Here is an 18,644-nt window from a genome sequence, read left to right on the forward strand (position 1 = left end):
AATGCCAGCAACTTCTGACTCAGTAAGAGACATTGATATTGTCCTTAAAATGCTCCAAATGGATACTCCTTCCTGGTGCATTGTCATACTCCGAACAGTCCACTCTGGCAATCTTTTTGAGTTATTTTTTCTGGGATTTTGGTGTGGTTTGGGTTTTTTTCCTCGTTTTGACCTATTTGTTGTATAAAGTGCTTCATGGTACCACAATGGAGTCTGTGCAAACAGCAAGGGAAATGTTAATATCAAGAATGCTCACAGCTGTGGCCAGCTCTACCTTCTTTTATTAAACAAAGGATGTGTTAGTTCCTAAGGCTCTTGGCATCTTGAATGTTTCTGGACCATCCCACGTTATTGTTTGGCAGCCTGTTGTGGAGATCAGGAAGATACCCTGGAGATGTGCTCTGTTCTATTTATGGTTCGGGGATTACAAGAGTAAGGATATGAGTTCCTTCAGTTGCACTGGAGCACCTGGGGAGCATCACTGCTGTCAAACCCCTCTACGTCTTCCGTGTCTTATAATTTAAACCAGTAATACCTTCTTAGTAGGTGTGCACACTCCATCAACACAGACTCTTAGATCAGTTGCTTGCTCTGCATTGATTCATTATTGACCAGCAATGGTTTCACTGCATTAGGCTCTGCGCTTCTGGGATGGTTTGTGTGTGAATTGACAGAAAAGTTTCAGGAAAAAAATCACCCTGGAATTCAGCAGTCAGTGATGTCCGTTCTGGTAGGTTAGCTCTTCCCCACTAACCACACGTTTTCTCATAAGCCAGTAATAGTACTAAGCTGGGAAAGAAGATACTTTTATTTTATTTTATTTATTTTATGTTATTTTAACAAAAAGAAAAAAAAGTTTATGCTTTCATCTTTCTTGTCCTTGTTTTGTTGAGACAGTTCTGGATGGGCTAGCTGCTGACAGAGATACAAAAAATTCTTAAAAAAGTTATCATACTGGGTATATATGTATATGTGGGTATATAGTTGGTATATATATGTTAATAGGTATATATCACATTATATTGTATCAGTACACTGGCTGACTGAAGATATTCAATAGCAAGATATGACATAAGTCTTGTCAAATAGCAATATCTTGTCACCACTCAGTACCATGATATTGGACGTTATTTCAGCCGTATTTCAGTTGTTTGAAAGCGATTCTCTAGAGTCTTGAAATGGCAGATCATCGGGCCAAAGAATGAGAATCACAGTAACTTTCACATTCATTTCCAGGACTGAACTGTAGTTCTTTCTGGCTGAGTCTTGCCATCTATCTACACGAAAACATGTGTTTTAAAGAGATTTATGGCAGAAGCATAATCTCCCACTACGCAAAGCATTTACTAGGTGAAACAATTCATGCCATACCATGAGCCAGCAGTCGTGTGACTGTAACTTCAGCTTGCAGTCAGTTGTTGTCATTAGGAGTTAGTGGAATTTCAGGACCTAAACAGTCTCTCATTTTCAGTAGTTTCATTATGGATTATAGAGAAGCATCAATCAGATATAAACCTAGAGTTTAGTAATCCAGCACCAAATAAATAAAACATGGTACAGGAAGGTTTTTAGCTATAAGGATCCTTAAAGAAGTTTGAAGTACATTGTAATGCCATTTTGGGCTGCCAGTGCAACTAAGGAAGGGATTTGGACAATAAATTGGACTCATTGTTGAGTTACAAAGGCCTTTCTTTGAGTTTTGTTTTGGTTTTTTTGGTTTTTTTGCATTTCTAGAGTATTTCTTTCAGCCTAGCAAGCTTGCTTTGTCATGAATTCCTGGTTTTGATTCTATAATAGCCCTCACAAAGCTTTGAAACAGTGAGAATTTGGTGAATACACAGTTTTTCGTGCTGTTTGTGGCTAAGGTATTTGCTGACTCACTGCAGTATCATTCTTTGCATTCAATTCACTGTAAAACCCAAGAGGCAGCAAAATTATAAACTGATCAGGGTTGGTTTTTTTTTTTTTTTCTACAAGCTAATAAGGTACATGCTTTCTAGCTAAAAGCTCTTGGCTGTACTGTGCAAGACAAGGCCAGAGTCACCCTGTCCGAAGTCCCCCTAAGCCTCTGAGCACAGCCTTAGTCTTCGTGTGCTCCAAGCAGACTGATTTTGGCCCTGAGTTATTACCCAAGAGCTGCCCTTGCTCTCTCCCTGTTTGTGACAGGTTAGACTTCCTATAGTATGCTTATCAAAACTCCTTGGGGCCTCAGACTAACCATGATACATTTATTTGGCACTTAACAGTGATGTATTTATTGTCATTATTACTTGCCCATACCTTTGGAAACTTATTGTACATGTCTCTACATTACATTTTAACTGAAATACGAAAACACTATGGGATTTCCCTGTCATGCCTCTTATTTCAGATGTTTTATTCCACAAACACAGAGAGAAGGGTGGATCATCTCTGACTTACGCTGACCCAGTTCTCCTCTCTTTCTTGCTTGCTGCACACCAATATCAGTAGAGTTACAGTGACATAAACCAGAAGAATACAGTCAAAAATCAGATCCTTCCTACACCACATCTGTTTCCTATTTGTCTTATAATGGCACATGGGATTATCTTGGGAATATATTCTGCCTTAACTGTCATGCCACTGACTTTATAGCCTTATCAAATATCCATTGGTGTGCAGGTTGAGCAATTATCATTTACTAAGAAGAAATCCCAAGAAAATGTAGATTGATAATAACATTTTTCAATAATGGCTTGTAGCATTAGTGCCATTTGCTATTATTATAGTTGAGGTCTAGCATTCTCCTCAATTTACCGCTTTTATTTATTGTGCAAGATCTAGATATAAACCCTACAGCAGAATTTCAAAAACAGTTTTCTTTTTCATTATTTATTCATTTCTGGTTAGAAGGAGCAAAGACAGAAAATTGGATAGAAGCAAGGAATGTGTCTGGACTATTAAGAAATAGAGAGAAAGACAAAGGGAAAGAAAGAAATTTAATACTGTGCAAGATATTACAGATACAGGATGACTGTATAAACATAATCAGGCAGGCTACATCTACCAGAACATGCCTTAGGAGGTTGAGCTTGAATTCTGGGATCAAGCTTCACGAAGTTGTGTCCAAACTTTTTATCTTGCAGTGCAGTAAGGTCCTTCAGATAGACCATTCTGCTAACAGTCCATTTTCCCTTCACCTTTTTCTCCAGTAAATTGAGTGAAACGTGAAGTCCTTCTGATGTTTCTTTGAAAATACACACACAGACATAATATGCCTGCATGATGTAATTAAACAAGCCTGTAATAAAAGCTATAGCCTGTGACCCACTTAGAGAAACATGGACCCCATAGGTTTAAAATAATACCATTTGGAAGTATGTTTGGTCACAGGCCTGGTCCTGGATTCAGTACGGGTGAGCAAGATGGGGAAGGCAGGGTGCCAGGGAGAACGCTGCTTCCAAATACTTGAATTCACTGCTCATGAGAAAGACATCAGCTATTTGACTGAATGATCTTCGCATTAAAAAAACATTACCAAAGCAATTGCTGAATAAAATTTGAGTTGTTGATATTTTTTTGCATCCTGCACAGCAATGTGGAGTGCCAAGTCTCCAGCACTAAGCACTGGAGCGTTGCCCTTGAGGGTGAAAGTATTGTGCACAATTTTGAGACTTTTACTTGCGAGCACAGGACAAAGTAAGACTCTGGACTTTACACAATAGTTAAGCTTTCATAAAATTCTAGCCTGAGACTTAGTTTGGAGAAGAGAAACTGAACAGGCAGCTTAGGAACAGCCTATAACGCTTTTGCCATCTGTTTACATCTTTGCCATCATTGCAGATGATATAATAAGGACAAAAAGTCACAAATTGTTCCTTGGAAGGTTCAGTTTAGAAAAAAAAAATTCTTCACTAAGAGGGCAATGGAAGTTGACCAGAAAGGTTATAAAATTTCCATTCCTGAAGGTTTTCATGACTTGGAAAGACAAAACCAAAACTGACCATACCCTATACTGACAATAGTCTTCTTTCAACTCCTCCTGGACTTAATGATATCTAGAGAGCCCTCCCAGCCAGCAGCTCTATGATTCTGTGTTTTGAAAGGGATGTTAAAAATAAGAAAGAGGGATTTGAGAAGCACTTACTGTGGAAGCATAAGTCCTTGAGAATCAAGGTAAAGAGCTGATCTGTTATGAAATAAATACGGGGAAATACTGTAACATCTTCTTAGTTGCATTCTACTATCAACACATATAGTTTAGACATATATTCTGATATTTATTTTTTGTTTATTTTCATAAAACAGATGACGGATCTCTGATTGGTCAGTAAGAAAAAAAGACTGTATCAAGCTGTAGACCCTATTACACAGCCTAAGCTACTTGGTCCTACAAATACAGGTTAAAGGAAGCCCTTCAGCATCTACGTCATAGAAAATTTTTAGATATAAGCACCTGAAAACTGGGTGCAAAGGCCTAAGTAACCAGAGAAACTGTTGGGGACAGGGGTTGTTCCAGCTTTGGGGCTCCTTGACTTGGTTAGGTGTAAAGCAAATTAACTGCAGTGAGGGTGAGAAATGGAAATTTCAGGTTTTGGTGTGACCTCCACAAGTCTTCTGTCAATAAAGAAGTCTAGTGTGCAAAAAGCATCTGGTCTTCTGGTTTTACCCTCAGTGCAAAATGTAAGATAAACACACACTATTCAAACTGATTGGCAGATTTGGTGCCCCAGTGAAAATTAAAGTAATTAAATGTACTGAGAAGCCCATGCTTTGGATTTACTGACCTTGATTTGAGTTAGTGTTGACTGGGGCCCTTTGTTATCTTGGTTTATGTACCCATATGTGTTACCCTCAGCCTGTATATTTTAAAAGTTTCATTGCATAGTACTGAAAAATAATTAAAAAAAGAAAAAAGCTCTCCTAATGCAGTTAAAATTGAATTTGAGGATGCATGACACAGTAAGTCACTAAATATTCAGGTTCGGAAGCAGAATTTAACATTGTATTATGTACTAATCTGCACTTACAGGATATTTCAGAAAAGTACAGTCAGTAAAAATTAGGGTTTGTCTTTTTTCAGACAAAAGTTTCAAATTCCAGCTTCTTCAGTTAATATTCCTCAGATACATTCTCAGTGAAAGCAAAACGTATTCAATGAAACCAGGTAAATTGTATGTGAAGTAGATGAGACACAAGCCGTGCATGTGTATTTGTGTTTTTGACTAGCCTTCAGCACAACACTGATTAGGAGGTGGGTGTTTTTGCCAGATCCTCACCTGGTGTAATTTGACTTCTCTGGAGCCCCAAAACCCAGTAGGAATCATATACACTGCACTCTATTTAGTTCAATTTATTTTTAGTGTTCTTTCATCAAATAATGTTGCCTTTTCTTTCTTTTTTTCCACTCTACAGGATAACATTTTTAGAATGGAAGATTCACATTTTGAAAATGGCCGAGGGAAAAGCCCTTATGATCCTAAACTGCTGACAGCTTCTCTTTTAGTAGGTAGGTGCCACAATACAAGTTCAGTGAGATGTGCATTCACCGTAAGTAGTTGCCACTTTTCTGCTTTTTGTTTTCCTCCTTGTAGCACCTATTATAAGGCTTTCTTTTATGCAGTTAATTTCCAGGAGGAATTCATTCTGGTTTCATTTTTAATACAGTTGACCCAGGTGTCTTGAGAAACAAGGTGTGTGTAAACCAAGAATCAAATATCACAAGAGCCACTTTGTACCTCTCTAAGACCTTGATGCTGCAAAGTGTTTCTCCTCCCCAGAGCTAGGTGACTCTGGGGGTATTTTCATCACCCAGTTTACAGGCTGGCCACACTGATGGTCTCATCAGCACAGCTGAGAGCAAAGTGAGAGCAGGAATAAGTAATTTCTTATGTCAGCTTTGCTGCCAAGGAAGATTTGTCACCCAGCTGTACCTGCATGTGAGGTGGAGATATAGAAGCAGCCACAGGTCTAGGCCTTTACGGGATGTTTCATCTGAAGCGATCTCTCTGGCACTGAACACAATTGCACTCCTGGACAGAACAGAGGGATTTCCATAAATTATGTATTTCTGAATTAGTAATACTTAATTTCATGGAGTATGTAAGTATAGAGTACCTAGACTGTGTTAATCTAATTGAACTAATCCAATTGATTGAATTTATCTAATTGATTTAACTAATATAATTGAATTAATTGTGCTCAGTGTTCCTCCTTCTCCTTTGCCGTGCAAAAAAGGCAAAAAGATGTTTTGTGAGAAGAAATTAAGAGTTTAACAAATTAGATTCTTCTTTCCGTAATGACTCTACCCAGGTGTATTCACTTTATCCTTAATGTGTAACTTTCTGGCAATTTATTGCAACTTCAAATCCAAGGGGGAACAATAGTTTCAGAAGATTGCAGATTCTGTTATCTCAGAAGTCTTTGGGAAATGACAGATAACCAGATACATTGGTTTCTCCAGGACTTTGTCCATATTGCTAGTCTAGGGCTTTGCCTACGATCTACTTTTATTATATTTACTTTACATTTAAGAATTAAGCTATTTAAAATAGACAGCAACAAAAATTTAGTCTTGAGTGTGCCTCATTTCCTGGTCTTCGAAGCCCCTAATGATTGCAGGTGATGAGCTACCCTGGGGACACACACTTTTTAACAGGAAAAACAAGAAAGACATCGACATCTTGCTCCAACTTGTACCCAGTACAAACAGAAAGGAAAAAAAAAAAGTGTGTGTAAAAGGCCAGTGTATAAATTAGTGCCTGGAGCGACTTGAATCTGTGGCAGAGCTTCTCTCAAGGGAATGGCTTTACTATTTACTTTAATATACAATAAAGAAAGAGAATGATGACAAGCCAGTATTACATGGTATACCCGGTATGCAACTGCACAAAGTCAACAGCGTCTAGCTTTTCACATTCCTTTTTTTTTTTTTTGCTCAGTCCAGCACAAATATGATTATCTTATTTCCCTTGGCTTAGATTTCATGTCTTTAAAACATCTTTGCTTTCTTGAGCCCACTCCCTATCACTATAATTTTCACTACATGTATTTTCCCTCCTAATAAACAGTAGGCTGAGCATGATATTTTGGTTTGACTCAGGCTTCAATTAGAGCCATGGGGGTATTAGCACTATAGAAAATGGCATAAATTCAACATTCAAAGCCAGTGACTAATTTCTACTTCAGTGACTTATACAAAACTCAGGGTGAAGCTAAAATTAACATTCCTGCATCCCGAACATGAACACACCCTTTCTTCTCTGCCTCCTCATAGCTGCCTCACAGTCATATTTTGTTACTGATTATGATGTTGTGGTTACTTCAGTCCTTTACTGCAGAGGTTCCCCTGATATTTCAGAACGCTTACACCAGAGTCAGCACTGGTTCACAATTATTTACTCTTATCTTTGCCCCAAAGGCATAAATTTTATGGTAAAGTGACCCAAGGCAAAATAATTTCCTGTCCCCAAAATAGGTGAGGCACAGGGAATGAACTGGCCAAGCAATGACTGCATGGAGAGGTTTGGTCCAGCTGCTCTCTGAAGTAGGTAGCACTGGAGTGAAGCAGTGAATAGGGCCATGAAGGCCAGAGGAACCTCTTGACCACAAATCCCTCACACCAAGAAGAACATGGATGGACTGCTTCTTCTCTTCTCCTGAGCTGAATGGTAGCTCAGCTGCTCCTGGCCCCTCGTGTGCCAGAAGTATTTGTCCTCACAAGTAACCATGGTTTGTCTTAGGTTCAAGAGGGCAACTGTGTAAACCAATTACCCAGCACTCATTAAAATGCAATGTTATAATTAGTAACACAATGCAACTATCAGGAAGATAAAAGAAGGCTGAGAAGTAATTTATATGGTTAAATACAGGAGGGAAAAAAATAACCGCTGTTCTTCATCAGAAACACTAAATAGAGATTTCGCAAAGTGTGGAAGAAAAGTATGTTCTTGACTCTGTAACTAGAAGGTAAATCTTAAATAAGTGAAATGTAATTTCACAAGCTGGAATTTAGGCAAAACACTGAGGTTAATTTGCAAAAAGTAACTTAAGACCTTTAATAGACATTAGGGCTCAGGATTCTTATTTTACATTTCAGCTGAAATAAAGTCTTGCAAGTGTAAAAAGGATCTTCAGTTTTCCCTCTCTCCCCCCCAAAAAATCAATAATATTTGAAAAAAAACCACCATAACCAAAACAAACAGTTCATCATTATTAAATTGTTCCAGTATTTTTCCAGTATATGTTCCTTGTTCCATCCACCTGCAAACATTTTTCATTATTTTTTTAAGAGTTGTTCATTAAAGGTAGTTATTGCTACTCTACTCTAAAGTAAACGCCAGCTGGGAACATGATATAACTAGTTCCTAGTAATGTAAGACATTATTCAGCCATTCCCATCTATGTGCTGCTAACTAAACAATCTCCATTCGAGCGGGCTAATGCATGAAAATGTAGAGACTAAGCAGTCCCTGGGCACTGCTAGTGTGTATTCCAGGGCAGGAAGAAAATGAGAGGCAGCACGGTTTTCAAAGAATGTAATCACAGGAGAAAATTATCACTGAATGTATTAGTCTAAAGCAATTGTATTGGGACAGTTGAAAAAACCGCAGAGAAGGAGACAGCATTGTCCCATTATCAGTCAGTTGCTCTTTAGGAAATGACCCTTTGGGATTTTCAAAAGCTCTGATGATCCAGAATCCTCAAAGCCATTTATGTACCTGTGTCTCACTGATATTGAAAAAACCCACAATTTTTCTTTTTAAAAAAAAAACAGCTTAAGTGCCTTAATACTCACAGATATGGATCAATGTAATCTGAAATACAGTGGCTTCTTACCAAGGAAGAACTTTATTATCCTATTGTTAGAAATTTGCTACGAAGTATATATGAGGTTCAGGATTTTCGAGTTACTCTACTTTCTGGGAGTTTTGATTGTTGATTTTAAAAGGAGTGAAGTCAAACCGCTGCTATGTATGTCTGAAAATCATAACTTTAGTGAATAAACCTCCTAGCCAAGGATAGCAGATTTCATTTGGGAACTTTTTCACCAGTGAGAACAATCGGGACATTCAAGGCTTGGTTTTGCCTATATTCCCCATCCATTCCATTTTCTTATCTCTTTCAAAAAGGAAGTTTACACTTCTGTATTCTCCAAAAATATTCCCTTTTTAAGAATGCTGTCTTCTTTAAAAGCTGAATAGAAACAATTCAGCAAATAAATGTATACTGCTTAGTTTTTTACATCTTTGTATCTAATGAACTTGTGGAGGTGTTCACAGTTCCATGCTGCTTATTACAGTATGTGGAAAAATGGTTCCTCCCACCAAAAAAGGCATTACTGGGGGCTTTAATTGTTGCCTTTGTATTTAGTAAAGTCAATATATGTATTTCGGTTTGCATTCATATGTCAACATGATACTTCTTTAGGATAAAGTGGTTTGTGTCCAAAGCACAGAGCTTTTTCCTATGCAAACATCTGAGGGCCATCAGCTTGTTCTGCACAGCCATTGCTTTATGCTACTGGGCTGGAAATACAAAGTGACAACTTTTCTTTCTTTTTTTTTTTTCCTCCCCCTTCATTGTTTCCCCCTGAAAAATGTTTGTCAGTTTTCAAACTGTTCATTTCCACTTTCTTAAAGTTAATAAAAACTGCATTTAAAACTACTGACAATGGAAATAGCACCGCGAAGACTGTCAATGACATCAAAGAATCATTTTCTAGACCAGCAATGAGTAAATGTCAGTCCAAAATAAGGTCTGCACAGGGAAACAAAGATGAATGTACTTCTATCTAGACAGGAGGCAAAAATCCTCATACAGCTTTTGAATAGTACTAACTCAAAGGATGTGCACATCTGGGGCATGACTTGAGGCTCACCCTGAATTTAGCAAAAATTATCTAAAGCCTTACAAAAATAAATGGTATTCCCCAGTATTTCTGTCTGGGAGAAGTTGAAATCCCCTTTTTGCATGACTACGGCAAATCAGTTCAAACTAATTTTTTTTTTATTATTTTTTTTTAAACTCTGTCACCACTGATGAAAAAGTACCAGCCACAGGAGCCTAGTAGCATGAAAAAGTCTTAGGCTGAACTGAGTCAAACCTGGAAGAGACGTTACTTTCAGTGCCAGAAACCCTTACAATTTTAAATGTTGCAAATATAAAGATTTAATGAGTTTTTGAGCTATATTTGTTTAAATTTTAATAATGTAGTATTAAAGATAGAATTTTATTTTTCTTTCCTGATTGACCTTTAGATCTGTTGGTAGCTCAGAAGCGAAACAGGGCTTGTTGTTTTTTTCTTTCCCTCTTTGATTTATATTGATTTATCAGAACTCACTAGAGACTGAAAGACAGGAAAATGAAGTTAAGGTTAAAGAAAGGTTAAGCATAGCATCAAAGACCTTTTCACAAGCAAAAAGGTTTTATGTGCTTTAAAATCTCAGCTGCATACCCTGTACATAATAATCACTATAATTAAGTGATTGTCTCCCCTTTAAAAAAAGTTGAAAATGACATAGAGGAATGATAAATCGTTAATTAATGATATGCTGTTCTGTTTCACTTCTGATTACACCTCCTGCTGGGCACGACTGGTCTATTGGCTTCTAATCTCTGCTGTGAATTCATTCAATTCCACGCCTTTCCACTATCATGTTTTCACCCTTCCTGACTTTCATGACTACCATATGGTACAGAGCCACTGTAGGTTCAATTGGTAATTTCATGGTGTCAGTGTTCTGGGGAAAAGATGCCAGTGATATCCAATAGGCATGCTTGGACATGGTTGTCCCACCATGGAAATATCTAAAATTGCCATGAAAATGATAAACTTGTTCATAAAGGATGTTTTAAAATGAGGATATGGTAGAGTTCATCATGACCATGAAAAATTTATTACTTTAGCTTAAAGAAAGAGTTATTTTATCCTCAAATTTGTCTTTTTCACAGAAGACCTGATTAAGATGGGTAGCTTGAAAACAACAGTTGGAAGGAATAATATTTTTTAATTCCATATTAAAAGTATAGGACAGGATATCTCATTTCACATATGGGTGTTAAAAGGGCACAGTCCTAAATAATGCATTTTTAGCTATTTGAATTCAGAGTAATTTCATGGACAGTGCTACATTAATGCCAGAAAGATATGTGTTGTTCTTTGGTCACTGGTTGTTTTCTGTGGGTCTGATTGCTATGTACTTATGATTATTATTCTCTTTACCAGTTGGCAGATATTTAACTTGACCTTGTCCTTTAAATTTAGACTGTGTCTCTCACTGCCTCCTCCATGATACTTCTAGCTGGCTGAGGAGGTGCACACTGGGACTCTGATACTATGAATTTCATCTCCAGCTAGGCTACGTATGTGCCATTTATGGGCTGAAGTATCACAGGTCAATTTTTAATTCACTTGTTCACTGTGATAGGCATGGGGTCAAGGTAGCAGGGAATGATCTCATTTATTCTCTCCCTTAGCTGTTGCCCTTTGCCAGCATCGCGGTTACAAAGATGGCAGGAGGAGAAAGGCATGTTCTGTCTTTCCTGTAGAAGATACTGTTTTCTGAGGATTTGCTTGCTAAAAAAAAACAAAAAGCAAAAAGCAAAAAACAAAAAGGAAAAAGAAAAAAAACCAAAACCAACCAAAAGACAATTTCTATATGAAAAATTCAATGCACTTGATGACTTTCTGAACTGGGAGTGAATGAGCTGGACTCCCATGTTCCCAACACAGAGTCACAAAAACCTGGTAGGTTGAGAGGAACCACTGGAGGTTTCCAGTCCAAACTCCTGTTCAAAACAGTGTAACTTCACAGTTAGGTAGGGTTTTTTTGGGAGACATACTAATGTTTGCCAGGGATAGGTGTGCAAGCTGTCACTGTTCCAGCCTAGGAATCCAAACATTTTTGAAAAGAGGCTACACTGGCAGTCGGGAGATACACCTCATTTGAGAGAGGTTACAGTTAAGCTCTACACTGAGAAAATGGGTCTAATCATATATTTTCAATGACAATACATTGCATATGGCTTATTGCTTTGTAATTTTCTTGTTATCCCTATTAGCGTAATATAAACATAGGACTGACAGCTTTCTCTGACTTACCATGACTGGAAAATTGAGAAACGTTGCTGACAATTACATCCTCCCACAGATGGAGAACTGTACTCTGGCACAGCGGCAGACTTCATGGGCAGAGACTTTGCCATTTTCCGAACTCTGGGGCATCACCATCCAATCAGAACAGAGCAGCATGACTCCCGGTGGCTAAATGGTATGTAAAATGTACATTTATCCGGTTATGTTCATCTAAAGACTAGCACACAGCTTCATTCCAGCAACATCTGTGACATATACACCCCTCTTTTATTTGGAGCAGAATTTTGTCTTAAACCAGTTAAACTAATCAAAAGTGATTTATAAAGAAGCATTTTTGGTTTAATTACATTGAGATTTGCGGAGTGTGATTAAATTTAAAACATATACAGACACTATGGCTAAGGCAGACATGCCACAGGAGCAGATTGCTGTAGGGTGCAAGTTGGACAGAAGCTTGAGGCTTGTGGAGGCATCAGCCACACGTCAGCACAAAGTAGCTACAGAGCCTGGGGCAGGACTGTGCCTTGTACAGACTTTAATTTTTGACGAGGTTGAAGGCAGTCTGACACTGGCCGCCAAAGTCCAGCAGAAAGTGAATCAGAGCTTCCTGCGCAGGCCAGAGTTGCCAATAGTTTGGAAAAAGTGAAAGGGGTCCTGGGCATTCCAGGCTATTGGGTTACAAAATATTCAATAGTTCAACAAGGCATAATAGCTTGCATTTTTGTAAGGATATTGCTAATCAGGCCTGTAGTTGTTTGTTTGTGTCTATGGGGAGAGAGAGAGAGTTTCAGAGAAAATCTGGGTTTGGCTTCATGTACCAAAATACTTTAAAATGCATCTGAGGACTCTATCCAAGTTCTACTGAAGTCAAAATTGCAATGGCTTAAATGGAATTACACTTGGCTTTAGCTCTTTAGCTATACAAGGGTATGAATGTTTTGGAAATGAGAATTCATCATCTGAAAAAGCTGACATTTGATTTAAGTGAGCCAGTAATACTAACTGTAGTTACTCTGAGTTAATTTATATTTTAATTTTTGAAGAGTTGACTAGCCACTTTTGCAGTACACACTGCTTGCATCCGCCCTCCTGTTTTTGAATTCACAAAGTATTTTGTTCTTAGACATTTTTCACTCCTTAGCCACATGATTTATATCTGTGCTGCCGTGCAGGTTTTCTTATGTGGTTTTGCAATTTAGGGCAAACCGTTCACACAAATTTTTAATGTGTAAGAGCAGACTGTGTTTTAACAACAAGGTTTCTTATTAGCTGCAGTCAGGAGCTTCTGTTATCATACTGGTTATCATATTAGCTGTATCTACAATCCAGAACAAACTCAATCCCTGACTCATAATTAAAACCACAAAGTGCTATTGCAGGTGGGATAAACAACTCTACATAAGATATATACATTGGATATATGTATCAGATAAATGTGTATATGACAAGTTGTATGAAGTCCTGTTCAATTTAGCTTTGTCATAATTCATGTGAACTGCTGTGAGGAGAGATTCAGGTCTGTCACATTTCAGTTCTACAGTCCGTGCTTGCCCAGTAACCCAGAAATATTGTTCATGGGTTTATTTTATTATAATAATAGACAAGATTTCTGGAATTCAGGAGACAGTAAAGTGCAAGAGTTACAGACTATCTCGTTACCTGGTGGAGTAATAATATGTTAAAGGTAACAGAACACCCACTTTTGTTGTGATAGTCGTGATGACATAAAGTCCAATCATGCAAGCAAAATCTGCTTTTGTGCAGTAGGTTTGCACAATGACAGCTGAGTCAGGAGGATTTATGCAGTGGGAAAGCACAGCCATTGTCCACAGCCCCTGTACTTCATCGCTGAAAATGTGTCATTCCTTTGTGGATTCGGTTATCAGTCTTTCAGCACTAAATGTGAGAACTGCTTTTCCCAAATTAGCACTAAGGTTACATCTGACAGGGTGCAGAAACCACAACTGCTTTGTGCTCGAGAAGGGGAGCAGAAGACAGTTGCACATAAAGAGCTGATGAACCTCAAGATCTCTAGAATTAAAGTATTGTCCAAAATGAACGTAAAAATAGAAAGGCAGCTTTTAACGTAGCACAGGGTGAAAATGATTTTCAACTCTCAGTGTAGTTCTTACACTATATTCCAGTATGAGAAGTTTCAAGCTAATTTAGAAAAAAGGTAAGAATCAAACTGAGGCCTTTAGAAATGATTCTCATAACTGTCTATAATCTAATAGAGAATGATCCTTAAGTACATTTTTGAAATCTATCTCTCTATTGCAACTTAATAAGGTTACATTCCTAATATGGAAAGGTTGGCTTAAAATCTGCACTGCAACATTCCTATTAAAGGCTCTAAGACTTTACTGTTAATTTCCCCGTGATAAGGTCCTGGCAGCCTTTCCGCACAGTACTCGTAATTTCTGTATCTAACAGGGGAAGCCAAAAACGATAATTGTTTGTGTTTGAAACTCTACAGGCATGCTAGTCCTTTTATTATTTTTTTTCTTTTGTCATTTGTCTCTTTTAAATATAATTATAAAAGAAGTTTTGTGTTTGCACATATTTAAAGTGGTATGCTTTTAATGAAATAAGCTCTCAGTGAAGGATGAGGTGTACTCTATCTTCTTAAAGATCTGTATAAATGAGTTTTGAACCTTAAATTTGCAGACCTTTATATGTTGTTTAGTAAATGGATTTCTATGCGGTGGTGAATTTGCTTTTCTAGTTGCTTTCTACAGCGTGCTTAGCCTCAGGTTAAAAATACACTATTTTAAAGGGCATATACTGAAAGCTGGATAAGAACAGCAGTTCGGATCAAACTTACAAAAAGAAACCCTCATTCCCATGGAGTTTAATAGCTAGGCGGTGAGGCATCTGGGAATAAAGTCCTTGCTAACGTTTACTTTGTTCGGAGCAGGAACTTAAACGTGCTTTTCCCATACTAAGGCTAAGATCAGAGCTGACAAGATGCAGAAAACACAGCTGTGTGGTACCAAAAATGGAGAGGAGAAGACATTTAGAACTTGCAAACTTTTCACAGAATTTAAATATCATCCTGAACCGGTGTAAAAGTAGGACAACATTGCACAGAACCATTAAGTTTTTTGGATTTAAGTATGACCACAGAGTTCCTACTGAGATCACACAGTCACTTTTTGGAGGTGCTCCACCTTTCCTAAGAGGTTAAATGCTGCTGGGAAGAGAGCTTTGAACTGTGCCCGGCCCAAGGGAAGGTGCTGATCAGCAGCTCTTAAAGACTTTTTAAGTCTTTTAAAGATATTAAATAATCACTGGCTTCTAAAGACATTTCATTTTGTATAAATAATTAAACAGTCACCAAGCCAAATAAAGCAAGGGAGACTGATTCTATAGCCGTGTAGTCTGGGCATTCATCTAGAAGGTAGGGAACCATACATCAGTCACTGTGGCAGTGTATATTTAATTATTGATACAGAGTTGGCCAGATGTGACATGGAGGCATTTGCGAAAACACAGTAAAATAAGTTGGTGCTCAGGGAAGTCATCTTGGATACGAAAAGCCACAGTTCAGTGCCCCAGACTGACTCGTGTACTTCGTTACAAGCCATGTACATGCTCACCCTGGACGTTATTGGCTCCCCTGGTCAGTGCATGGAGTTTCTCTGCACAAAAAGATTTGACAGTCTTAGTTGGTCCCAGTGAGGGTCAAGAATAGTTTTGAACTCTCAGAAAAAAAACAACCTGAAACTGAAAAAAACTTCTCCTGTCCAGCTTTACTATAAGGAACGTTGATGATACATACATATCTTACAGAGTCTTGCCTATAGGCAAAAAACATCTTTTCCTTTAAATGTGCCATTGCCTCTTATAGTTCAGACCCATCAAAAGCTTGTCCTATTTCAAGAAAGCGTAGATCAGATCCTGCTTCTATGAACTGCTTCAGCAATAAAAGAACGATGAGTAGGAGGCGTGAGCAGGTTGGAGCAGCTTCCCCCGGTACCAGGGAGTTCCCTGGTGAGCTCCACGTGGTGTTTGCTGTACGGCATCCACAGGAGCGTTCAGGCAAGGGCTGAGGGCATGGCTGGAGGCAAGAGGAAGAAATGGCAGTGCAGTGTACCAAAGCAAATGCTTAAGCAACGCAAAAGCAATGTACTGAAGGCAGATTTCAAGCTGAAGATTAGGGGAGTGGAAGGAAAGCTGGGAGCCGCTCTCATCTTCCCCGACTTGAGCACAGGGGATCTGGCCTTAAATTGTTACCATTTTGTAAAATGAATAACCATAAACATCTATTTTAAAAGCAAGTCAGAGTTGGGTTGCAGAAGACTTGAAAGGAAATGAAATCACAAAAGCTGCATTATGATAGTATTATGAATCTGGTTTGCACCCCAGAAAAGTGAGGGAATGCTGGCCTCGGTCACCCTCTTTACTAGACCTGGGGTTAGGAGAGACTGTCAGTCTGGATTTCCAGCCTTGGCTTGGAATTTCCTTGCTTTTTATGGGTTTAAACTAGCTCTATGGTATTATTTTAGCATACTTTCCATGGCTTAATTTTTAAAGTGGGGTAGTAGCTGTGCTTAGTCCCCTGGGGTTATTGTCCTTGGTAATCTTTACTTTACGGTTACATAAACAGCTGAGAATTATAGAAACTGAGCGACTGTTCAATAAAAAAGAAAATGACCTCTTAAATTTCACAGGCTCCAAGGCACAAAACACGGACTTGATACTCTTCTGGCATTCACACAGAACTTTAGATATCACTTTATGTTGTTTCCGCTTATGGCGGTTTGTAAGATGTCCCAGCACTGGCAACATACACGCGTCATTTTGAATATATATGTATTGCAGAGTAGAGGAATGTATGGCAAAAGAAAGACAAGACTGCAGCTAGCTTATAGGATTTTCAGCTCTCTAATAAAATGTATTAAATATGCCAAGATATTTAGAAATAAATATTTGTTCTCCTGCAACTACTCTTGCTGAGACTGGGATGCGTTCATTTGCTGCATCCTTGAATCTATAATTTGTCTTTGGTCACCCACACCAAATCCTTTTCCCACCTATACATACATACCCACTGACACCCTGCTCTTCTGTGCCACTCCCTTGTCACTAAATGCCTTCCTAGTTTCCCACTTTCCAGCTCACCTTCTACACATTCCCAATCCAGATGTAGAGAAGACACTAAAATACATGCCACCAAATGTAAGCAGATGTGAAAAATGGCTGAGCTGCCAGTATAGACAAGAATCCAACATCCTCGTGCCTGGGAGTTATTTCATAAAGTACATCTGAGATATTCTTGGAGAAGGGAGGTGATAGATGCTACAAATACAATAAATCTCCAGCAAGGAAAGAGCTATTTAAATAAAGGACATTTTAAAAAAGCAGGGTATGAACTGCACATGAATATATTTAGTCTTCAAATTAGAAGTCTCAAACCACAGGGAATGAAATTAGAAAAAGCTGACAAACAGAAGTAGTCAGTGAGGTAGCCTAATAGGTTTTAAGAGGAACTTAAATAACATTTTACGTGTTGTCATATAGCAGGCTTGCCTGACATTGCAAAGGACTGAAGTGAGTAGACTAAGAAGTCTCTCCTAGGTCTGCATTCCCATAATTTTACAAGGGCATATTTAAACAATCTCACCAGTGAAAACAGTGAGGGGATTTTTTTGTGTGTTGGTTTTGTTTTTGTTCTTCTGGTGTTTCCCCCCCCCTCCCCCCCTCAAAGTTCTCTTGCATTTAAAATATGCATTTCTATATTTGAACCAAATTAGTCAGCTGGTATCTCCTATCATGCAGGCTGTAGTGTGGACCAAGTTCCGCACTTTCCCACCACTGCTTATACAGGCAGGAACAACTCCGACCCTTGCAGGAACAAAACATGTCCATATATGCAAGTCTCATTTCTCACTCAATACACCCTCCCACCGCCATTCCCATTATCTTCATTGCTAAGAATAGTAATAAATAATTTCACAGTGATAAATTCCATGTGTGACAAATGCTAATGTCACCTAACACAGTGCTAGGAAGTACTCAGAAACTATGGTGACGGTGGCATAATAATGTGAACAGAATGGAATACAAACTCAATTTACAGGGTTGTGTTTTTTTTTTTCTCCCTTAAGTCTGTAGATCCAAATTTGAGAGTCTGAATATGAATTTTAAATTGCTTTTCTCATTGCAATCTAACAAGTCTTTTCTCTATACATTTTTATTACAACCCGTTCTTTTTCTCTTGGAAGAAATGTAGAATTTATGAAATCACAAAATAATCACTTCTTTCTTACATTATTAATTGACATTTATGCTGTCACTGACCTGAAATGGTTACAACTCAGGAAGCCATAGGTCCCTCTGAATACTTGATCAGAAGATACTCATGTATTTGAACCAGTTGACTCATTCTGTCTGATAACTGCTCCCTCTATCTTTATACAAATTAAGAGAAGCATTTGATTCAGAAATCAAAGACCAAGTATCTGTCAGAGAACGTGCTTTACAGTTCCTCCAGATGTGAGGAAGATCATGAAGATGGTGGGTAAAGACAACCAGAAAAATTTTAACATCCCGTCAAGTGGCCTGAATGAAATTATTTTAAATC

The 18,644-nt window shown here is 38.2% G+C and overlaps 1 protein-coding gene across 2 annotated transcripts in view; it reads left to right on the plus strand.

Annotated features, from left to right (window-relative positions):
* The window catches only part of SEMA3A (semaphorin 3A), a 170,862-nt gene that overhangs the window by 96,758 nt on the left and 55,460 nt on the right, over positions 1-18,644 (plus strand). For both annotated transcript variants that reach the window (XM_074573363.1, XM_074573362.1), the window contains 2 exons: positions 5,377-5,470; positions 12,114-12,233. In XM_074573363.1, the coding sequence (XP_074429464.1) occupies positions 5,377-5,470; positions 12,114-12,233 (214 nt within the window). The remainder of the gene's footprint in view (positions 1-5,376; positions 5,471-12,113; positions 12,234-18,644) is intronic.

Source organism: Larus michahellis, chromosome 1 (genome assembly GCF_964199755.1).
Source record: "Larus michahellis chromosome 1, bLarMic1.1, whole genome shotgun sequence".
Classification (NCBI taxonomy): domain Eukaryota; kingdom Metazoa; phylum Chordata; class Aves; order Charadriiformes; family Laridae; genus Larus; species Larus michahellis.